This window comes from Dermochelys coriacea, chromosome 2 (assembly GCF_009764565.3).
Source record: "Dermochelys coriacea isolate rDerCor1 chromosome 2, rDerCor1.pri.v4, whole genome shotgun sequence".
NCBI classification, from domain to species: Eukaryota; Metazoa; Chordata; order Testudines; family Dermochelyidae; genus Dermochelys; species Dermochelys coriacea.
Window position 1 is genome coordinate 225,887,646 of NC_050069.1, and position 25,362 is coordinate 225,913,007.

The 25,362-nt window shown below is 38.8% G+C and overlaps 1 protein-coding gene across 21 annotated transcripts in view; it reads right to left on the minus strand.

Moving 5' to 3' along the window:
• Nucleotides 1–25,362, minus strand: part of AKAP9 (A-kinase anchoring protein 9) — a 232,724-nt gene that overhangs the window by 54,896 nt on the left and 152,466 nt on the right. For 14 of the 21 annotated variants that reach the window (XM_043509321.1, XM_043509325.1, XM_043509336.1 and 11 more), the window contains 3 exons: nucleotides 17,253–17,479; nucleotides 9,876–10,175; nucleotides 7,296–7,458 (listed from right to left, as the gene is read on the minus strand). In XM_043509321.1, coding sequence (XP_043365256.1) covers nucleotides 7,296–7,458; nucleotides 9,876–10,175; nucleotides 17,253–17,479 — 690 coding nt within the window. The remainder of the gene's footprint in view (nucleotides 1–7,295; nucleotides 7,459–9,875; nucleotides 10,176–17,252; nucleotides 17,480–25,362) is intronic. The other 7 variants (XM_043509332.1, XM_043509331.1, XM_043509327.1 and 4 more) reach the window with 1 other exon arrangement.

The following is a 25,362-nucleotide window of genomic DNA, read 5'->3' on the forward strand; positions in this document are numbered from 1 at the left end:
CAAACAGAGGCTAGGGACACCATTCCTGCCCATCCTGGCTAATAGCCATTGATGGACCTATCCTCCATGAATTTATCTAGTTCTTTTTTGAACTTTATGGTCTTATACAATTGTACGTTTGAGCACTGCTGAGTGAGGAATCTTACTGCTGGTAGAATACCACTAGATAAATACACTATGTGTCTTATTTGTTATCTGTAATTTTCCTTCTTTAGGCTTGACCTTTCAAAACCTTATTTATGTGAAAAATCTAAGAAATTCATATTGAGGAGGGATCTGGAAGAAGAGAGGATGGATGCCTGTCACCCAGGTGGTTGGTAGGGCACTCCCAGGGTTGGGAACAGCATAGAAAATATAAGGATGAGAGAGAAAAGAGACAAGGGTATATGGAATAGGAAAGTATCAAGTTCTTTTATATTCTCATGAGAAGAGTCCCTGCCCCTTGTTGTGATTTAAGGAGAACAGAGAGAGTCAATGAACAATTCTTTATTAAGTCTTCCATCACCACCTTTATATAAGGCATAAACCAGAGGACTCTAAAACTGTATTTCCATACGTCTCACAACAGAATAAGGTGTTGAGGTGAATCATTTCTTCCTTACTCACTGTAGCTAGCTCTGGGCTCAGAGTTCAATGGAAATTAATCTTGAAGCTTCTGACAAAAATCATGTATGCCTTTATTTTAAAATGTCTACAACAGCAGCCTCTCGCACTGGTTCATTCAGTAGACCTCTTTGCTAATGAGATAACCTGGATGAATCACTTCCCTTCCTAAATTCATAATCCCTCACTTTCCATGTGGCATCTAATATGTTTGGATGTCTAATATTTTCATTCTACACACTGCTGGAAAGGCCCTGTGGAACAAAACTGAGCACTGCTGCATTCTGAACCAATTCAGAACCAGTGCCACAACATGGTATTTGGGAGTGATGTGCTACCAGAGGTGCCATTTTTCAGAAGATACTTAAAATTGAGGTCCCATCCATGCTATCCTTAAATGAAAATAGGATCAGTCCCTTCAGTAGCAATTTTGGCACCTGACACTTTTCACGAGACAAGTCTCCTACCTGAATTCCAACTTCAACAATTCCATTCTATTACTGCTATATTTCCTATACAGCTCCACTTCTTGTGCTAAACTGATGTGTAATGATACACTGTGTACCAACCGAGTTCCTTTATTTAAGACCCAACATGGCTGCCTTTTAGTCAGGGATGACATAATCCCTCTGTATATCATTATTAGATATTTATAGGACTAACACCCAGAAGTCCCTATCAGGACCAGGGCCCCACAGTACTAGAGTCCTGTATCAAGCACATACATACACCCAATCCCTGTCCAGAAGAGTTTTATTTTTAATGTGCATTAAGCAGAGTTCTTACAGTTACCTTTTTAAAGTAGATATTGTAAAAATAATGTTCTCATTCTGTCAAGAGATGCTTTTACACAATTTTTTCATTAGGTTTAGATGCCTGGTTTACTAATAATTAATTAGATTGCCAAAAGATTGTTCATTTTTCGGATTAACTCCCAGTTTAAAGAATAGCTCCCACAAATCACACTGGTTCAGATTTGTAAAACTGAAAATTTTTCCAAATGTACAAGTTATTGATTTATAAATTCCAAGATTAGCACATGATGCACCTATGCAACAAATTGCTATACAAGCTTCAGTAAGTTCACTTTACATATAGACATTTATGTACTGTACCATAATTGCAAGTTATAAATTTAACCATAACCACTCCTTTAGAATGTTCTGAATAAGAATACTTGACAAATTAGGCATTTAAGGGCATATAGAATATGTAAAACAAAGTGTTTGGAACAGGAATGATCATTTTGTTCTGTTTGTACAGCACCTAGCACAATGGGGTCCTGAGCTATGAGCTAAGTTCCCTCTAAGCTGCGTGGCTGCACAGTAGGCTATCAAGGGCCATACAGGTGGGGAGAGGTGTCCCTCCCCCAGCCCAGCCCAGCCCAGCCCAGCCCTGCCGGAGCTGCTGCAACCAGGGAGAGGTGCCCCTCCCCTGGCCCAGAGCTGAGGCAGCGAGTGAGGGATGGGGGGAATCTTCTCTCCCTGGGGCAGCTTGCACCCCAAACCCCTCATCTCTGGCCCCACCCCACAGCCCTTAACCCCCCCACACCGCAACCCTCTGCCCCAGCCCTGAGCCCTGAACTTCTCATCCCTGGCCCCAACTCAGAGCCTGCACCCTCAGCAGGAGCCCTCACCCCCCGCACCCCAACCCTCTGCCCCAGCCCTGAGCACCCTCCCATACTCCGAACCCCTTGGCCCCACCCCCACCACACATCATCTCCATATTGGTGCACATAACAAAATTCATTCCACACATGGACGTAAAAAATTAGAGGGAGCACTGCGAGTAGGTCTCCTAGGTGCTACGGTAAAAAAAATAATAATAATAATATAATCTGTTTGCTGCAGAAGAAAAAAAACAACCAATGTCCCAAGAGAAGTATTACCTTTCCATTGTTTATCATTGTCTTTCTTGCTCTCTACTTCTTACCACTGCCCTGGTGTCATTTTCATTATCTTAGTACAATTGAGATATAAATACCTAAGGACAGTTGCCGTGTCATTTTATTTGCCTGTAAAGCATCAGACATACTAATAACGCAACAGACACAAAATTGGTGAGTCCAGATCCGCAACTAGTACAGACATGTTTTAACACTGCTGGTCTGTAATCTCCCTCTGGATGCACTGTAGGTCAGAAGAAGAGATACAATTTCATACTATAGTAATAAATATGCTGTTGTAATTCTTATACAATTAAAACTTTAGTTGCTTTCATGTAACAACTGACGTTGATCTCCTGCCAGTGGAAGATGTTTAGGTACAAGGTGGCAGAGTTGAGACAGGATCGTTCACTTCAAATTTGTTAATGTTCAAGAAAATACTTTTACATAAGAACGGCCAATAGTCCATCTAGCCCAATATGCTGTCTTTTCCAACAATGGCCAGATATTTCAAAGGGATAAAAAGAACAGGGCAACTACTGAGTCACCATCCCCCATCATCCAGTCCCAGGTTCTCGCTGTAAGAGGTTTAGGGATGCCAAAACCATAGGGGAAGGGAGGGTTCATCCCTGATCATCTTGGCTAATAGTAATTGATGGAGCTATACTCCATAAACTTATCTAATTCTTTTTTGAACCCAGTTATACTTTAGGCCTTCACAACATCACTTGGCAACGAGGTCCGTAGGTTGACTGTGCATTGTGTGAAGAAGTACTTCCTTATGTTTATTTTAAACATGCTGCCTATTAATTTCATCGGGTGACCTCTGCTTCTTGTATTATGTGAAGGGGTAAACAACACTTCCCTATTCACTTTTTCCACATCATTCATGATTTTATGGGCCTCTGCCATATCCCCTCTTAGACATCTCTTTTCTGAGATGAACACTCCCAGTCTTTAATCTATCTTTGTATGGCTGCTGTTCCATATCCCTAAATATTTTTGTTGTTCTTTTCTGTACCTTTTCCAATTCTAATATATCTTTTTTGAGATGAGGCAACCAGAACTGCATGCAGTCTTCAAGGCACTTATCAATATTGAATTTCATCAGCCATTTTGTTGCTCAGTCACCCAGTTTTGTGAGATTCTTTTATAACTCTTTGCAGTCTGCTTTGGACTCAACTATCTTGGCTAATTTTGTATCATCTGCAAATATTGCGACCTAACTGTTTATCACCTTTTCCAGATTATTTATGAATATGTGGAGCAGCACTGGTCCCAGTACAGATCCTTGGGGGAACCTGTTATTTACCTCTTTCACTGTGAAAAGTGACCATTTATTTCTACTGTTTGTTTCTTACCTTTCAATCAGATACTGATCCATGAGAGGACCTTTCCTCTTATCCCATGCCCACTTACTTTGCTTAAGAGTCTTTGGTGAGGGACCTTGTCAAAGGCTTTCTGTAAATCCAAGTACACTATACTCATCACCCTTGTCCACATGCTTGTTGCTGCCCTCAAAGAATTTTAGTAGATTGGTGAGGCATGCCTTCCCTTTACAAAAGCTATGTTGACTCTTCCCCAACATATCATGTACATCTATGTTTCTGATAATTCTGTTCTTTATTATTGTTCCACTGATTCGACTGGCACTGAAGGTAGACTTATTGGCCTGTAATTGCCAGTTTTTAAACCAGAGTGTTCCACTAATATTGATTTGGAGCCACAAAATTAGACCAGGATGCATATGTACAAGTTACTACCTCTTAGAGAAAGCTGGAGACCTTGTATAAAGATTTATGATACAAACTACAATAGTACTAGTAAAGAGCTCTGTGTAAGCTCAAAAGCTTGTCTCCCTCACTAGTAGAAGTTAGTCCAATAAAAGGTATTACCTCACTCACCTTTTCCCTATAAGACTAATAAATCAGATACCAATTTAGCAAAGCCATCAAGCGAAAAGTCATTGCTGGATCTGGGCAAAATATATAGAGCTGAGAAGAACAGATTTGTTCTTTTAATCTACTTTTTGCATGTGTTTTGGTTATTATTTATTATTATTATTTATTTTACTTTTGAAATCTAGCATTTCTTTTTTACCTTCAAAATTCTCTGCTGCTGCAGAATTGGATACTGTCTAAAATAAGAAGAAAGTTCTCTATAAAGCCAGCATTGGCAAGGCTCAGTGGATTGACAAACATCTTTCATCTCAGAAATGATTAAATACCTATCAGTTCTATAATGAGTGTAGATTACACTCTCCTGGGACCTACCCAAAAAATCCTAGTCAGATACCATAATATGCTTTATCTTATCAGGGAGCATTACACCACTCACTCCAATGAGCAGAAAGGTAGATTTTACATCAAATTTTTGCTGCACCTTTGTGTAGTGTTTTATTTAAAGAAAATACAGCAAAAAAAGAGTGCATAATTTGGAAATTTACTAATTCTAGAGTTTCATACCAAAGGATGAAAAATTTAAACAGGCTTGATTAATTAATGAGAGTTATAAAATACCAGGTGTCTACCTGGACCGTGAAGCACGCTCCCAACTGCAGTGTTAGACATACCCTTACAGGTGCGGCACAGAGTGTTAAGCTGGCTTCTCTGCATCTGACATGTTACCACTAGTAATAAAGGTTTTCCAGGACAAATTCTGCTTTCAGTTACATCTTTGCAAACCCATTATCTTCAAATTAACTTCTCAGTGACAACTGTGTAACTTCCATTTGTAAATCTGAATAGGTGGAACTGATTGGACCTTCATCACAGAAATATGTTATTATTCAAGAACAGAATCCAGCTCTCCCTCTTTTAGCTGTAGTGGTACTCCAGTGCTATCAGGAATAAAAAGCACATTTTACTCATTAAAGTAAGCCACTCTAAGTACAAACAAAAATAATGAGCAGAAATTCTACCTTTTATTACATTCATGTGAAACTAAACTGATGCTTGTTAGGTCTTGCCTATACAAAATGGAACAAGACACTTTTTTCTTAGGACAATAATACATACCCAAGCTGTTATAAAACCTGGGACAGCACTGAAGAATGGTATACTTTATTTTATTCAAAGTTACTGTAATTTAGTTTGCAGTGGTCTTTAACCTGATAGATAACCTATACTTTAAATTATTCAAAATACAGAAGTAAAACCTAGAATGTATAAGACTGATTCTTGTCAATGGCTACAACTGGGCTATTTTAAAGCAAGATTTACAGAATTTGTTCTTCTTTACTGAGGCTACTTTAAGAGCTCACAACTGCGAACATTTTACTAAGATCAATTTCTAATGGTAGGAACTGTCTGTCTGCATCTTTTCGCCCTTGTATGACTGTATAAGAAAATTAAGACTTTAAAGCAACTTGCACTCCGCATTTCCTTTTTAAATTAACTCTACTATTAAAACATATTTGATACATACCATTTTCAGTATATTGTATTGAAAGAACAGGTGGCTTTGCATCAATAGCAGTAGTTTCCATTTAGCATCAATTGCCTTAGCAGGTTTCAGAAGCATAACCTCTCATGACATAGTGTAAATATAGATATGGCTTTATTAATGCTGTGAAACTCCAACCTTGCAGGATCACATAAACTGATCATTTGATGTAGGTTAATGATATTTATTCCAATTATTATACAAAAATTGGAAAAACATACAATTTATTAAAGCTAATTTAGATAAAAGAAATTTTTACAGGACCTGTGAAATCTGCTAATCAGTTCTGTCAGTCAATGTCCCAGAATTGACTAATCAGTCAATGTCCCAGAATGCATTATTCCAGGACATCACAGACAATGCAAACCTTTGCAGTTGCATGAAACTGGTTTATAGTAGGTCAGATAAGTTGCTTCCCCCACAACCCAGACACTGCATTTTTCTCTGTTTCCTTTGTAGAGAACAATACCTGGCAGCATACCTAAAACAAGTCACCAAATGTCATGGGTGCTACAAAGAATTTTTTAGCACCCATAATCTAGTGAAAGGCATTCATTACATATTTGTGTGTAGGGCTCAATTTTCAGGTTTCCCTTCTAGATTATTAGAACTCTCAAAAAGAAAAGGAGTACTTGTGGCACCTTAGAGACTAACAAATTTATTAGAGCATAAGCTTTTGTTAGCTACAGCTGAATGCATCCGATGAATGCATCCAATGAAGTGAGCTGTAGCTCACGAAAGCTTATGCTCAAATAAATTTGTTAGTCTCTAAGGTGCCACAAGTACTCCTTTTCTTTTTGAGAGTTCTAATACTCAGTCTCTTGGTTTCTCAGGCCACTACGGGCTAGAAGCACTGAGGAAACAGTGTATTTATCCTTGGCAAGGAAAAACCATGGGCTAGGGAAGGGATAGAAGAGAAATTGGGGGAGGGGTGAACTATGAGGATCCCTTCCTCCTTAACCTTCCTGACAATGCATGAAGTTAGTTTATATGCCTTTTCTTCCCTTCTTTCTTTGTCTCTCCTTATGTATCACACTATGGCTGTGTTTTTGTTTCATTTTATTTCCAGGCTTCTTACTTTCAATTGTTTTCTTTTTCTTTCTAGTTATACTTCCTACCTATACTGTTGGGGAAAAAAGGATAATTTAACCAAAACTATCCAAAATTTGATAGTGATCTAAAATGTTCAATGGCAAATAAATTGATCTAATTTGCAATGTGTTTAGCAATTTTATAAAAGTAGATTTCTAAATAGAAAAGAAATAAAATTATTGTAGATATAAAATTTGGCCATGTACTATAAAAAATGAACGAATATGTCTCTGTTTTCAAATTCAGCAACATATCAATGGGAAATGCTCACCCTCTGCTTTGCTGAGCTCCAATGCCAGCTGCTCTCTGGCTTTGACCTCTTCACTGAGTCGCTCTTGCAATTCTTCCTGGCATTTGAAAAATTCAGTGGCCTCCTGCTGCTTTTTGAAGGATTCTCGCATAAGTTCTGTCTGTGAAACTTTAGCATGTTCCAGCTACAGCAAGAGAAAGTTACAAATATTAGACATTCATGAGAATTTTAAATAAAAACACCTACTCTAAGGGTATGTCTACATAGCAAAGAAAAACCTGCGGTTGGCCCATGCCAGTCGATTTGGGCTTGGGCTCTGAGGCTGTTTCATTGCTGTGCAGACTTCTGGGCTTGGACTGGAGCCCAGGCTCTATGACCCTGTGAGGTTGGAGGGTTCCACGGCTCGGGCTCCAGCCCAAGACAAGAGGTCACACAGCAATGAAACAGTCCCACAGTTCAAGCCCCTCGAGCCTGAGTTGGCTGCCATGGGCCAGCTGCAGGTTTTTCTTGGCTGTGTAGACATATCCTGTCTTTCATGTAAAATTATTAGCCGTTTTGGATGATTGCCTGATAAAAGGACATAAATTAACTTCAATGGATATTGGATCAGATGTTCAATGCATATGCACTGAAATACGAAGTCCCACACAATAAGAAGATCTAAGCAAATACAGACAAATGTTCAACACAGTGTATAGTATGAGTCACATGACTGAATCCATATCTATGTGCCAAAACTTGAAACTTCCTGGTTTATGTCAGTTTATACCAGACTAACCTTTATTTAAACAGAATGGGTTTTGCATTTAATATGTGTAGGAGTATACTGTCACTAACCACATCCTTAGTATGCTTAAGAAGCACCATACAAAATCTATAGCATTTCTGAACAAATTTTTAGGTGAGCAGCATTCCTTTCTTCTTCCATACATATGTGTAAGTAGGCAGACTAGGAAAATGTGAATGTTGAGAATATTAATTTTTTCAATTAATGAGACAGTAAAGCAATATTTGTTTCAACAGTTCCTTATTAACGTTGTAATGGCTTTTTAATTCATGTCTTTTCATGATCCTCAAGTTACAGAATGACAACAAATGCTTGCTTAACTTCAGAAAAGTAAAGAACTCACACCCTTGTTTTTATATCGTAAGTCTTGGCATTTTTCTATAAGTATGGTTGCTTCTGTGTTTTGCAAGTCTGTTCTGTGAAATAGGGCTACTTCACCAAATGCTTCAAAAATAAGAGCTGTTTCATTTTTCATTTACTCCAGCTAGTAAAATTAAAGATACTGAATTGCTCAAACTAAACTGTCTTACTAAAACTGAAGACTTTACTATTTTTGAAAAATGAGTTGGGAAAATTTTATAACAATTTCACACCAATTTGTCTACTTATCGATAAAAATGGCTGTTCAGAATTAAACTTCTAACTAGACAACATCTAATCACTAATATTTCTTTTAACATTAATGAATTTAAACTATCCTTTGAAAGCAGTGCAAGGCTTTGAAAGGGTGCATGGTTCTATAGCTTGTACTGACTTTAAAGGGACATCAACAAAATTTGAAACAAAATTTATTCAAAAATAAAATTTAAAAGAAGGGACAGGTACTAGAGGTACCCAGGAATCACTCTACTAATTTGTTGTGGTTTTACAAGCACCATTATATTATTTTAAGTTTTTATATCCTAGGTTGCTGTATGAAAGACTCACGCAAACAAAAGGGGAAACTAAACAACAAACTTGCTATACAGAGTAAACAGTGAAACTGACTTAGGGCTTATCTACAAGGAGATATTCAGGAAATTCGAATTAACTAATTTCCAAATTGAATTAAACTAAACTGAAATAAAGCCAGTTTAATTTTGAATGAATGTCTCTAAACAGGGATTTAATGCTGTTTAACCAATCAATTTTTAATTCACACCTTTAGTTAATTTGGATTAACTTTCCTAGTTTAGACAAGCCCTTAACGAAAGAGCTGTCAAATGCACACATTAAAACTGAAAAATAAAAGATTTTTTCTCTCTAATCCCTTTAAATTGTAAAGAAGTTAGGTGTTACTGGTAATAAGCATAAGGAAAAAAATCAGACAGAAATGTGTTTTTTAAGTTGACAATATCCTTTTCATAAAACCACTAGAATTATGCCATTTAAAATTTACTAGTGTTCTTAAATTTAAGATATGTATATTACAGCTTAGAAAATGAAACCTACAGGAGTGGTTTTATTACATTGCACGGCATTTCCACATCACACACATAAAAGAATCAAAACTCATAGTAAATCTCTTTGTTACTTTTCTAAGTAATAAGCACTACTAAAATACATGCATAAGAACACATGAAATACTCAATCTTTTTATCTTTTCATAAAAAAACTTAACACGCAATACAGTTACAGTTTGTAGCCCTAATAATTTTATAATTAAGACTTATCACTTCCTGTTAAATCATTAAATTAAAAAATGGACAGTCAAACACGATTAAAAACAATGGGTTCTATGTTCAAGAGATATATGTTTAATTTATTTCCAAACACACTTTCTTTTAGTTGCAAAGATTAAAAAGTTGAACTTCCTTAAATAATGTCATACTTACTGAATATGGAGGTGTAGGCAAGGAGATTTTAGAGACAACTTTTAATATATGCCCATTTTTTTTGTGCCTGTAGTGAAAAATTGAAGTATTTACAACTACAGAGTTATTTTCATCCAAGTGTTCAGTGAAAGGAAAAGGATTTGGTAAAGGCACACGAGATTCAACCTCATAGGTATCTTCTTGGCCTTCTGATCGCAAGTGATTAAATAAGTTAGATGCCCAGTATGTGCGGTAAGAATCCATTCCAAAAGATGTTGCTGTTGCTCTCTTCTCCTCCGTCACGTAGCTATTTTGCACTGGCTATTTTAATTGTAGAAATTTGCAATAAAACATCTTACATTTTTGACACTCTGAGGAAATGGCACAGTAGTGCTAGTGACAGTGTAGGAACAATCATTTCACATTCACATGAGTAATCAAAAAGTGCAGGAAGGTCCCAGGTAAATATCAAGCAATAAAAGGAATCAACATTTGCAGAAACCAGCTGGATAACTGAGCTTTGCCATTTTTCCAATACCATTAAAGAAAAACCTTCTCTATAATATATTTCACATTAAAGTGCAATCTGAATCCTTCAGAAACAGAAAAATGGTAACAGGAGGGAGGTAATTACCAAAGCAAGAAAGTATACTTTCGGTATCAAAAGCAGGTATGCTACAGCAAGCAAGCAATCAGCAGAACCTGGCAGCAACTGTCCACACTTTTAATCTCCACTGGAGCATCAACAAGAAATTTACATATGAAGATATTTGCCCTTTTTCTTGTTCCTTGAGTTAAATCAACAGGAAGAGCTGTTTTGAATTCAGTTAATCAAATAATGTCCCGTCTCACTGAGTAAAAGTTTCCTGTCAATATCTTCCCTGATAAAGAATTCAGGACAGAGGGAGTGGCTAAATTAGGTACGCTGGCAGGTGGAATTTGAATTAATACGCCCAGATATGAAGCTTGCTCAACAGGATTCAAATTCCACATCAGAGCTCTAAGAGAGTGTGTTCAAACAGGTTTAAAACAGTCAGGTTTCTACCACTCCTTTTAAAAAGTATGCCGATTTGTATGTATAGTATTAATTGAGGAAAATTACTTAAGTATCTGCTTTGCTTGTAATTATTTTATTTAGATGTTAGTTTCTCATATTGATTATGTTGAACATGTCATGTTATTTCTATTATTCATCTTTTCAAATTCTTTTCTTTTGGGCTGCCATTAAAGGTAAAACGGCTTATTTTTTAATGTTCATACACAGAATATTGAATAAATTATTAAGAAACTTCTTGCAACATTAAGAAACTCTCTTACTCCTCTGTTTCTGTTACCAATTACATGTAACTAAATTAGCAGAAATCAGGGGCCACATCACCTGATATGCTTGTTATTCCCAAGTAGAGAAACATTATCTGGTGAGTGGTTGGGAAATGGGGCCCAATTTATATTAGATACTACAGAAAAATGTGTAAACAATGCAAAAATTCATTTATTTTTACCAGAGGTCTCATTAACAGGGATAAACCTATTTTTACACTACTTCAGATTCTTATGATTTTGAAATTAATATGTTAACTGTAAATATATACATTAATCCTGTTTTCTCAATTTATATTTTTCTTGAAATTATGTTTTCTATATATTAACCCTTTTTGAGCACAGAACTTGCCAATAGAGACAACACGAATATAGTTTGGGGAATTTTTTCAAATTTTTTCATAGGAATGGAAAGATATAATGCCAAACACTCTTAACAGTGTAAATTCCGCCTCATGGAAAATTCTGATGCAATAATTTTTACATCCCAATTTTAGAAAACAAAACAGATACAACTTTCACAGCCAAATGATGGCAGGAATGCCATGGCACAGAGAACAATATGCTTATCTTCTGAGACTCGAAACTGATCAAATTGAAAAACTTTTGGTTTGATTTTAGAATACTGTTGCAAAAGTTATTTCAAAATATAATTCCTACATTACTATTATGAGGGTGTTAGGGAAACTGTCCTAATTAACTGATCCTATATGAAATTACACACTTGTTTTAGACTACTCATGTCTACATCCATTAGATACTATTTCATCACTATGTAACAAAAATAGAAACATGTTTGACAAAAGTAAAAGAATTAAGATTAGTACACCCATTACTAATGATATAAAATTATTGTCTGAACTATTTGGAGGAAAGATGCTCCAGGTAGCATAAACTGGATAAAAATAAATGATATCACATTTATAATAGTGGTACATATTCCATTAATTATTACTGTAACATTTGACTGCTCTATTCCTTTATTTTGTAATCTATCAATCACCTACTCTTTAAATGCTTATGCAAGAAAACAACATACTATGAACAATTCTACTTATACTTAAGTAATTATGAGTAATTAGCTACAATTATGTGTTTTTGTCTCTAATTTTCTCTGATAAATGTTGCTACAAGAGCCATACATTTTGTAATATGCTGTACCATAATCTGTCATTTTGTTGGATATATGATGCTTTGGATATGAATTAAAACACAAATGGTTTTCTCTATGATATCAGAAAGTGCAAGGTAGTTGAATTTTCGTTCCATTTGGTCAACTTAGATTTGCTGCTATTCTATGTAACCCTCCAACTCCTTCCATTTCTATCAGCACTGCTCTATGCATTTTACTCAGAGATTAAAAAGGCAGACCGTTTTAGAGTCTAATGTCATTGTTAGATCAGCTACTCAAGGGGTCTGTAGCATACAGCAAACTCTGCCTCTGGAATACTTCTAATCCCAGCCAGTTTAAAGAGTGGCGCCTCAAAGATTGCTCTCAAACTAATGTCTCCTGGAGAATTTAATTCAACAGATTGATCTAACATCATCATCCATGCCACTGTTTTTGTTGGGATTGTAAAATATACCATATTAGGTTTTAAGATGCAAAATTCTAGCATATGGATTGGATCACATTCCAGTATAAGACTACCAAGTACTGACAGATATACTTTGGCCAGGTCTACACTATAAACTTATATTGGTAGACTAAGTCACTCAGGGGTGTGAAAAATCCACACCCCTGAGTGATGCAGTTATACTGACCTAACCCCTGGTGTAGACAGTGCTATGTCAATGGGAGAGCTTTGCCCATCAACATAGCTACAGCCTCTCGAAGAGGTGGATTAACTATGTCAATGGGAAAAGCTCTCTTGTTGACGTAGTGGCATCTTCACTGAAGCATTACACAGGTGCAACTGTGCTGCTGCAGCATTTTAAGTGTAGACCTGCTCTTTGTAGACCTGCCCACTGGGCCCTATCTGAGGAGCTGAGGGAGTGAGGGGCACAGAGAGAACAAAAGTGGCATTATGCCTCCTAATGCTTCCCCCAGTGTCAGGGGGTTCTGGCAATTGATTTAATCTGCTGTGGAATCTGGAGCTACCTCAGAATTGTGCTAATTTAGAATAGTCTCCTAGGTGCTATTATACAACTGAGGATTAATGGAGCACAAGATACAGTACATCTCAGTCAACAACCCTTCCTCTGACACAGTATTACCACACCCTTATTCCAGGGAAGAGGATTGAAAGGGAATGGTATAGAGGCACCTGTACCAGCTCTGTGCCACCTAGGGATTCTGTTTAAGCTAGTATTCCAGATCTTTGCCCTGCAGCAGTGGTATAAGGGAGCTGAATAGAGGCAAGGAACTGAACCAAAATGATGTATCTTTTCTGACACTACAAAATAAACATTTGTAAATGTCGAAGTATTGACAGGATGCCAAAAAGATGAAACATATTCCTATTCTAAATGATAAATTATGGTGAGGTCTTTTTGTTCTGTTTGTATAGTGCCTATTCCAAAGGTTCTGGTCTCTAATAAAATAATAAACAACAACAATAATTTAATGCTGTAAGAGAAATGTTTACATTTTAGTATTACCCACTACATCTCATATTTTGTGAGAATAATATGCAATATAGCACTGAAGAACACAGAAATAAAAAGTTATACAAATTAGTTATAGCAAATGTGCAATAACCGCACAAGAAGTACATTTATAATTAGAATAACAAATTATCATGTCTGCCAAGGCTGTGGGGCATTTGTATAATATGTCAAAACATATCAACATTAGATTACCATAAACAGAAGGATGGAAAAAAATGTACCTTCTGACTGGTTTTATGAAATGACCACAAAGTACAAATATCCACACTGCACCCTTTTGTGTTTTCTTTATGCTGTAAAATGAACTGATAGCATCTACTGTAAACTGCAGTGCTACTGAAAACCTCTCTGTGGCAAAGTTTATAGCACATAACAGCTCAACATTTGCTTTCCCTTTTTTTTCCTCCTGCTTCACCCTCCAGATGGAGAAATCACTTATTCCTCATGCACGTGGAACATCACATTCGTGAAACCATTATGCAGTGTAATCTACTATAAAGTAGCAAAGTTCAAATAACTAAATTTAGACAAACAATAGCACAAGCTAGAAAATCCAAGGTTCTGGCTGAACGCCTTAGTGAAGAAAAAAAAGGCACACCATGATGAGATAAATCAGACCATCAACCCTAAATTCAGCTTTTGCCAGTATTAGAATTTCCTTGTGTCCTTATAGTAGAACCTCAAAGATACACCAGAGTTATGGATTTACCAGTGAACTGGAAGTAATCAATCAGGCAGCAGTGCAGACAAAAAAACCAAAAAACAAAAACCAAACCAGCAAATACTGTACTGCCTAAGGGCTTAGGGCTTCAGCCACAGGGAGTTGAGACTGCAGTTGCAGGGTTGGGTGTGTGTGTTTCAGGGCTCCAAGCTTCTCACTCTCAGGAGCAGCGGGGCTCAGGGCTTTAGACTTGGGAGAGGGAAAGCTCTGGGGCTCCGCTCCCTGCTTCAGTCCTGCGCCAAGGCTCAGTGCTTCAGCCATGGGGGGTTGGGGCTTCAGCCATAGAGTGGGAGGGGGTCAAGCCTCCAGGCAAGGGAGGGGCCTCTGGGCTTTTGATCCTTGGGATCACCAGGGCTCAAGGCTTTAAACTGGGCGGAGTGCTGGGGTTTGGAGCTTCAGCCCCACGGCTCCGCTCCTAGCTTCAGCCCCGCTGGGGGTACCGGGGCTCGGCACTTCAGCCCTATGGGGGGCACTGGGCTTTAGCTAAAATGGGAGAGCCAGTTTCAGCCCCAGATTTCTTCCCTAGGCTAAAGCCCCAAGCTCCACCACAAAATCGGTAATGGAGACGTGAGGAGCCCCAGCACCCCCTGTGGGGCTGAAGCCCCAAGCCCCAGTGCTCCCTGCAGGTCTAAAGCCCTGAGCCCCGGAGCTCCCATAGGGCAGAAGTCCTGAGCTCCCCATCCGGAGCCCTGGCAACCCAAGGGTCAGAAGCACTGACTCCCCCATCACACCTGGACCCCCATCCTCATGGCTGCAGCCCCAACCCCCTACCACTACCACCATGACTGAAGTCCGTAACCTCTTGTTCAGAGTTACGGACCATTTCAGAGTTATGGACAACTTCCATTCCCGACGTCTCCGTAACTCTGAGGTTCTACTGTATCCTGTTTGCATCTGAACTTTAACATAGTTTAAATGTATTATTTTTGCATCATTTTTAAGAAAAACTTTAAAAGATTATGAATGTATATTTACCTAAGATAAGAACTAAGAATTGCTCTAGTCTCTAAGATAAGTACACATTTATATATTCAGATATGTATATTAATATGGAAAAATACCATTAACTTGTTAAATTATAATGGCTCTCAAGTTCTACTGTGTCAATCAATAGTGAACAACTTTTAAAAGATGAATTTTTAGCCCAACACATTGACAAATTTTTTTCGAAGTCATTAATCTATCACTCAAATCCTTCCTACTCTGTGGATCATTTACCATACATACTGCATGCACACAACTATTTCACACCCATCATGGTCCATTGCATCAAAGCAACTGTCCTATGTGCATCCCAAGCCCAGTTTATAACTAAAATGACTGCTGAAAAAATATGATGGACAATACCATTTTTCATGTCAGACGGGACAAACTATACGTCAAGTATGGTTTCTTGTGGCCTATCCCTGTGGAAAGTGAAGAAAAACATTTACACCGCCCCCATGCCTACTAATGCACCTGGGCTAAAATAATGCATTTCTAAACATGGATGTAAAAGATTCATTAAATTAGATATTTAACACAACAGAGCATATTTTTAAAATTCCATTTACCTAGTTTTCCTATTGTATTACAAAAGTACATATGCAAAGATAACATACAGAGCAAAAAAGTCTTCACCTTCAACGTCTGAGTATTGTAAATCTTTGTTTATGCTGGGAGCTCACTGAAACACATCACTATTAAAGGCTTTGGGCCAGAGCCTCAGCTAGCGTAAACTTAAAAGCTATGCAAAGGGAAAGCTGTGGATGCCTGAAGTCCTTCCACAAAAACATAATGCAAACCAAACACGTATACACGTAAACATGTATACATGTGAGTAACTTTACCCATGTGAGTAGTCTTATTCAGCTCAAAGGGGCTATTCTCATACGTAAAGTTATCCCATGCACAACTGCTTGCGGGATCAGAGCTCTAAGGAAAATACAGAAATATTCTTCTTTTCTTATGAATATAGAGCAGGGGTGCGCAAACTTTTTGACCTGAGGGCCACATCAGGGTTCCAAAATGATATGGAGAGCTGGGGAGGGAAGGCTGTGCCTCCCCAAACAGCCTGGCCCCCACCCCCTATCTCCCCCTCCCACTTCCCGCCCCCTGACTGCCCCCCTCAGAACTCCCGACACATCTAACCCCCCCCTTGTCCCCGACCACCCTCTCCTGGGACCCCTCACCCCTAACTGCCTCCCCAGGACCGACCACCCCCATCCGACCCCCCCTGCTCCCTGTCCCCTGACGCCTATCCACATCCCCGCCTCCTAACAAGCCCCCCGGGACTCCCACGCCTACCCAACCCCCACCATTCCCCATCCCCTGACCATCTCCCCCCCAGAACCTCCACCCCATCCAACCGCCCCTGTCCCCTGACTGCACCCCAGGACCCCTTGCCCCTTATCCAACCCCCCCCCGCTCCCCTCCCCCTTACCATGCCACTCAGAACAGCAGGACAGGCAGCCACATGGCCTGGCCGGAGCCAGCCCTGCTGCCCAGCAGGAGCTCGCAGCCCCGCCGCCCAGAGCGCTGGCAGCATGGCGAGCTGAGGCTGCGGGGGAGGGGAGAAGCGGGGGAGGGGCCAGGGGCTAGCCTCCCTGGCCGGGAGCTCAAGGGCCAGGCATGACAGTCCCGCGGGCCATAGTTTGTCCACCTCTGATATACAGTCTGCATCTATACAAATAATACATTAATGAAAACAAAAGAAAAAAAGGCCTACCACTGCAAATTCAAAGCATATTACAGTTAGGTAACCCTACCTGATTGCTGGTTTCATTGATGGCTTCCAGAAGTTTTTCAACAGCTGCCTGCAGTCGAGAACTAATATTTAGAACTAATTCTTCATTGTCAGGGTTTATCTCTTCTCCAGCAAAGCCACTCCCTGTGAGATGCTGAGTCAGCTGAAGTCCTTCATCTGTTACTTCTGCCCACCTGATAGTAGCATCATCTCCCAAATCAGTACTGTGATATAAGGAAGAGGGCTCTTCTGCAATAACAATAATCTTTATATACGGACTCAGCATTTAAAATTAAAAAATTACACATATGAATTATGATTAGAGACAAGGTATAAACTAATTATAAAATATTTATACCTTCAAAGCAGGACACCACAAAGACATACAGAGAAACTGTTGTACATTAAAAAATATATACGCAAGATACAATGCAAGTTAATTAGAGAACAAGCAGAGAAAGAAGTTATGAACAGAGAATAATATTTTGAAAAGACTGGTAGTACTGCTTTGGGCTCTAAGAGCCTGATCTTTCAAACTGTTATTATTGGACAGTAATTCTTACTACTGCGAGTAGACCATAATAATGGTTTGTAGGACTGGCCCCTAATATGGAGTACCAGGTTAAGAAACAGATAATCTTTTCTGCCATCAACAGCTAAATGTGGCATTGTGAATTAGCCCAATTGTTCAAGAAAATTACTAATTAAAATACAAAGACAAATTAGTTGAGCACAATAATGTAAGCAATTCATACAAAATTTCTTGGAATGAAGGTGACTGGAATACTGAACACACTGATAGTCAGCAATATTATTAATGAACTGTAAATTGGTTAAAGGGGTATAAAAACCAATGACAAATGTTTCAGGTGAACATGTAGGGTCTGTATTGATGGACAACATGGTCTTTTTCTAGTCCTTAATATTTCTGATATCTGATTTCAGTTTCATATGAAATATCCTTTCTGTCTGAAAAGCAGCAGCAGACACAGTTTTGCCCAAGGCTTTTTTAGCCTGATACAAGTAATCAGCAAGCACTGGATTTTGAATGTTTAGAATGTAGGGATTCAGTAAAGCAAGAGACAAAAGTGCACATATTGGCAGTTTTCAAACCTTTTAGGCAACAGGTGAAATTTTCAACAACGGTAGGGTGAGTGCGATAACAATACATTAATGTCTTGTAGCAGTAGATTATTTCATTATGTTACTACAGAATTTTGAAGCACTATCTGATTATTAGATTTATTAGATTTTGAATTGGCAAAAATGTTTCCTTATAATAACCTTATAATAGAAAAGTTTTTTTTATCAAAATAATATAATCTTTAAAATATCTTTCTGCCATTTTTTACCCAAGGTTTAAATTTCATAGACTGAACAGGTTTGTTCTCCAATTCATAATATCTGACAGTCAACAGTAATTACTCAATATATTGCATGGCATTAGCAATTCATAACTCTGTGCATGACACACCAAATGTCATTCCTGTTTTTTAGTTACAGAAAGTGAAGTAATTTCCCCATGAAATTGCTTTGGAGACAGATGGAAAAGACTTTTTTGGGGGGAGCAAGTAATGGTATCAATTAATCTACGCTTGTTCAGCAATTAAATATGAAACAAGTAACAGGGATCTGTAAATTAAGTATTGAGTTGTTATTCCATTTAAGGGTTCTGATGATATCAAGAATCATAGAATATCAGGGTTGGAAGGGACCTCAGGAGGTCATCTAGTCGAACCCCCTGGACAAAGCAGGGCCAATCCCCAACTAAATTATCCCAGCCAGGGCTTTGTCAAGCCTGACCTTAAAAACCTCTAAGGAAGGAGATTCTACCACCTCCCTAGGTAACCCATTCCAGCGCTTCACCACCCTCCTCGTGAAAAAGGTTTCCCTAATATCCAACCTAAACCTCCCGCACTGCAACTTGAGACCATTACTCCTTGTTCTGTCATCTGCTACCACTGAGAACAGCCTAGATCAGGGATCAGCAACCTTTGGCATGCGGCCTGCCCGGGGAAGCCCCCAGCGGGCTGGGCCAGATTGTTTACCTGCTGCATCTGCAGGTTCAGCCGACTGCAGCTCCCCATTGGCCTGGAGCGGCGAACCACAGCCAGCAGGAACTGCAATCGGTCGAACCTGTGGACGCAGCAGGAAACAAACTGGCCCAGCCCGCTGGGGGCTTCCCCGGGCAGGCCACATGCCAAAGGTTGCCGATCCCTAGCCTAGATCCATCTTCTTTGGAACCCCCTTTCAGGTAGTTGAAAGCAGCTATCAAATCCTCCCTCATTCTTCTCTTCTGCAGACTAAATAATAATTTAGTCTGCAGAAGAATCATGACAGCAAAGCTGGAACAGTTTGTGTAGTTAACAAAACTTCAAAATGGAACTACAGCAGCCTATTCAGAATTCGCTTGTTTTTTTAAAAAATTGTATTTAGTACATAGGTTTAATCTAATCTCTTTATACCTATTCTTCCTTCTTCTTTATTGCTCTCCCTCCTTCAAATTGTCATAAGAATGGTTGGGCCCTCTGAAAAACCAACTCCTACAACAGCTATTTTGGCAGGAATACAGCAAGAAGTGCAAGATTCTAGTTTTAATTTTTTTTTAAATGAGTTGTAACGTGTTTAACAATGTAGTTGATATATTATACATTTTTATGCCTAAACTATACCATTCAGGGAAATGATCACACTTTTAATTTCATGTCATTCGCATTTATTTCACCATAATCAAGCTTCTTACCCATATACAACAAACTACTTTTACATCAAATTTTAAAACTGGTTTTGGTTTTGACCGTTTGAATTTTATATTACATTTGTTAATATTTTTTCTTAAAGTTATATCAGTACTGTTTCATAGGTCCTTTTAGTTTATGGGTATAACATAATTTTACAAAATCTCTTAAACTCATTTAAACTCATACCATTTAAAAAAAAGAACAAAAAGGAAGAAGCACAATTTTAAATATGAAGGAAAAGAATAACTGGATGAACAGAATTACATTCACACAGCACCTTTCATCTACACAGGATTTCAAAGCACTTTATAGACACTGAACATTAGAATTCTGTTCACAACCAATAAAGTGCAGTCACCTCAGGCGTGGCTGGCAGCCATTTTCTGTCAATGCTCTACACAACTTTTAGGGTAGGTTTGGGGAAATAAAGATTTTTCTTAGCATCTTAAGATTCCAAACCTCTGTAATGCAAGACCTTCAGTGGAACTAACTATTCTATACTTTTACAATAATATATGTCATTTGGATTACTCATCACCCAAGCCGAAAGGCCTCTCGGTATCTTGAAATAGTGACACAGGAGCTTTAATATCCTCAGAGTAGAAAGGATCTTTATCTAAGATGGACATCCAGCACTGTAGAGTTTCCCAATGCTGTACCAGCTACAGACTGAGTTGGGGGAAACATACTTCCTACTAAAACACCACCACCATTTACTGCAGCACCTTATGCTCTTTTGAGGTCACCCGTGTTAAGAACTGACCAGGAAAGACCCTGCTTAGCTTCTGAGATCTGACAAAATAAGCACCCATAGTATAGTAGCACAGCTACAGACAAAATATAATTAGATACAATGAAATATTAGAGTTTATTCTAATCTATGTCTTCAAGCAACCAGAACTGACTTAAAATTTTATTTCCCATTTTGCTTTTCAGTTTTCAATTTCTCAAAGTAGAATAAAAACATACCTACTAATTTGAATATATTACAACTAAATTTTTCATACTTTTTTAAACTCTGGCTTGAAAGACATTTATTAAAGTTTTGTTAATGTTAATGAATTTGGAATGAAACTTGAAACTCAAATTACATAATTGCAGTGCAGCCTAATGGTCATAGCGTATAATCCCTGAACATTAATAGAAGTTTTGCCTGAGAAGTATTGTTGCACTGGGCCATAGTGAGTTACTTTAGAACACAAAGTATTCTTTCTGCAAAGCAACTGCGTGGATATGCAGCACTTTTCTGCAACTTCTGGCTGATCAGAAATATGAATGGAAAAATTTCAAGCCTCAAAGCTTGCTCATAATCAATACTGACATGGTCTCATCATTTCAGCAGATGATGCTAATATTATCATTCTCTCTTTACCGACGCTACTAGTATTAAAAAAAAGAAAAGGAGTACTTGTGGCACCTTAGACACTAACAAATTTATTTGAGCATAAGCTTTCGTGAGCTACAGCTCACTTCATCGGATGCATTCAGTGGAAAATACAGTGGGGAGATTTATATACACACACAGATTATGCATCTCCCATCTCCTGAGTTCAGCAGTGTAATGAATATAAAGTGCTATTTTATTGTGAAACACAACAATTTTTATATTTATTAATTTATATTTAACAGATCTGTTTCTTGTGTTTATTCAGAGTCATATTTGTTTATTTTAGTGATTAAGGCTTTGATCCTGCATTGAGCTCTGCTGGGGCAAGATTGAGGCCTAAAATCAGCAGAGCCAACAAAGCTAAAAGCACGTGAGAGGGATTCTATTTTTCCTAATACATCACCAACGGAATAATTTACTCAATTCTAATTAGTTACACCCATGCAAGCCCCAATAATGCAGTACGATTACCCAGGTGTCACCCATTATTTGGCCTGCAGAAACTTTACAAATAGTAAGGATACTTGAAGAGGAAAAAACCTAGCTTGACTCTCTGAGTTTTGATTAAGTCTGCAGAGTGAACAACTGGAATATGGAAGTCACTGTGGGATGGTAAATATAGAAACCATTGATGGAATTTTTACAAAATCATTTTTCAGTGTAGAAATGCACTTTAAAAACCACTATTTCCATGGAAAGCGTAAGTCTCCAGATGTATTCTTTTGAAAACAGCAAAGCATTCCCACATCTGTGCCATTCGTTTTAGGTGACAAATCTGAGGAACTGTCCCAGACTGAGGAGTCAATAAAGGTTTTGGAACAAACTGATTCATAGACTCATAGATACTAAGGTCAGAAGGGACCATTCTGATCATCTACTCCGACCTCCTGCACAGCGCAGGCCACAGGATCTCACCCACCGACTCCTATGAAAAACCTCACCCATGTCTGGGCTATTGAAGTCCTTAAATCATGGTTTAAAGACTTCAAGGAGCAGAGAAGCCTCCCTCAAGTCAACCATGCCCCATGCTACAGAGGAAGGCGAAAAACCTCCAGGGCCTCTCCAATCTGCCCTGGAGGAAAATTCCTTCCCGACCCCAAATATGGCAATCAGCTAAACCCTGAGCATATGGGCAAGATTCACCAGCCAGAATAAATTAAACAGTAACAAGTCACCAAGCCCAGATGGTTTTGAAGATGGACCAGAAGGCAAGTAGGGTGTCCAGCACAACTGGGATGGTCACCGTGTCCAGAGAGGGGTAATGGCAGTGAGCCCACTCCAGGAAGCGCTGCCACTTTGTGAGATAGCAAGTTTTCCTGCTTTGGGTGAAGATTTGTCGAATCAGGACAGAGTATTCATGGACTATACTCAATGCCATTCCAAATACCAGGCTGTGAGGTGAAGGGAATCCAGGATGGGATGCTGGAGTCTTCCCCGATCTTGCATAAGGAGATCCAGGAATGCCCAGAGCCTGACTGGTCAGGCAAAGAGTTTCAGGAGATCAGTGAACCAGAACTGCCAGGCCCAGTAGGGCACCATGAGGATGATGTTGGCCCTATCCCAGCGAATCTTGTGAAGAACCTGCAACAGTAGAGATATGGGGGGAAAGGCACAGCGGAGGTCACCTGTCCAGGACATGTGGGAACAAATGATATGGCTAGATTCTCGCTGGAAAGTATTAAGGGAGACTATGCTAGGCTGGGGAAGACGCTTAAGGAAATTGAGGCTCAGGTGATCTTTAGCGGGATCCTTCCTGTTCCTAGAGAAGGGCAACAAAGGTGTGACAAGATTATGACTGTCAACAGATGGCTTAGGCAGTGGTGCTATAAGGAGGGCTTTGGAATGTATGGCCACTGGGAGGCATTCACGGACAGAGGACAGTTCTCTCGGGATGGACTTCATCTGAGTAGGGAAGGAAATAGACTTCTAGGATCGAGGCTGGCACAACTGATAAAGAGAGCTTTAAACTAGGAATTAGGGGGAGATGGATGGGAGATGTCCAGGAAATCTCCACGCCAGATTTTAGCATCGAGAGGGAAGAAGACGAAGTAAGAAAGGATACAGCTGTGGGTAGGAGAATGTATATAAGGAGCGAGGGTGGTGTGGATACTAGTCTAATAGGTTATACTGGCTGTAGAATGACTGTGCCTAATAGGGTACAAAATGTGAGCGAGGCCAAACAGCAAAAATTAAGATGTTTATACACCAATGCGAGACGCCTAGGTAACAAAATGGAGGAACTAGAGCTACTGGTGCAGGAAGTGAAATCAGATATTCTAGGGATAACAGAAACATGGTGGAATAGTAGTCATGACTGGACTACAGGTATTGAAGGGTATGTGCTCTTTAGGAAAGACAAAAACAAAGGTAAAGGTTGTGGAGTAGCATTGTATATCAATGATGAGGTAGAATGTAAAGAAATAAGAAGCGATGCAATGGATAAGACAGAGTCCGTGTGGGCAAAAATTACATTGGGGAAGAAAACTAGTAAAGCCTCTCCTACGATAGTGCTTGGGGTGTGCTATAGACCGCCGGGATCTAATTTGGATATGGATAGAGCCCTTTTTAATGTCTTTAATAAAGTAAATATTAATGGAAACTGCGTGATCATGGGAGACTTTAACTTCCCAGATATAGACTGGAGGACCAGTGCTAGTAATAATAATAGGGCTCAGATTTTCCTAGATGCGATAGCTGATGGATTCCTTCATCAAGTAGTTGCTGAACCGACTAGAGGGGATGCCATTTTAGATTTAATTTTGGTGAGTAGCGAGGACCTCGTAGAAGAAATGGTTGTAGGGGACAATCTTGGCTCAAGTGATCATGAGCTAATTCAGTTCAAACTAAATGGAAGGATTAACAAAAATAAATCTGCAACTAAGGTTTTTGATTTCAAAAGGGCTGACTTTCAAAAATTAAGGAAATTAGCTAGGGAAGTGGATTGGACTGAAGAACTTATGGATCTAAAGGTAGAGGAGGCCTGGGATTACTTTAAATCAAAGCTGCAGAAGCTATCGGAAGTCTGTATCCCAAGAAAGGGGAAAAAATTCATAGGAAGGAGTTGTAGACCAAGCTGGATGAGCAAGCATCTTAGAGAGGTGATTAAGAAGAAGCAGAAAGCATACAGGGAGTGGAAGATGGGAGGGATCAGCAAGGAAAGCTACCTAATTGAGGTCAGAACATGTAGGGATAAAGTGAGACGGGCTAAAAGTCGAGTAGAGTTGGACCTTGCAAAGGGAATTAAAACCAATAGTAAAAGGTTCTATAGCCATATAAATAAGAAGAAAACTAAGAAAGAAGAAGTGGGGCCGCTTAACACTGAGGATGGAGTGGAGGTTAAAGATAATCTAGGCATGGCCCAATATCTAAACAAATACTTTGCCTTAGTCTTTAATAAGGCTAAAGAGGATCTTAGGGATTATGGTAGCATGACAAATGGGAATGAGGATATAGAGGTAGATATTACCATATCTGAGGTAGAAGCGAAACTGAAACAGCTTAATGGGACTAAATCGGGGGGCCCAGATAATCTTCATCCAAGAATATTAAAGGAATTGGCACTGGAAATTGCAAGCCCATTAGCAAGAATTTTTAATGAATCTGTAAACTCAGGAGTAGTACCGAATGATTGGAGAATTGCTAATATAGTTCCTATTTTTAAGAAAGGAAAAAAAAGTGATCCGGGTAACTACAGGCCAGTTAGTTTGACATCTGTAGTATGCAAGGTCCTGGAAAAAATTTTGAAGGAGAAATTAGTTAAGGACATTGAAGTCAATGGTAAATGGGACAAAATACAACATGGTTTTACAAAAGGTAGATCATGCCAAACCAACCTAATCTCCTTTTTTGAAAGGTAACAGATTTTTTAGATAAAGGAAATGCAGTGGATCTAATTTACCTAGATTTCAGTAAGGCATTTGATACCGGGCCACATGGGGAATTATTAGTTAAATTGGAGAAGATGGGGATCAATATGAACATCAAAAGGTGGATAAGGAATTGGT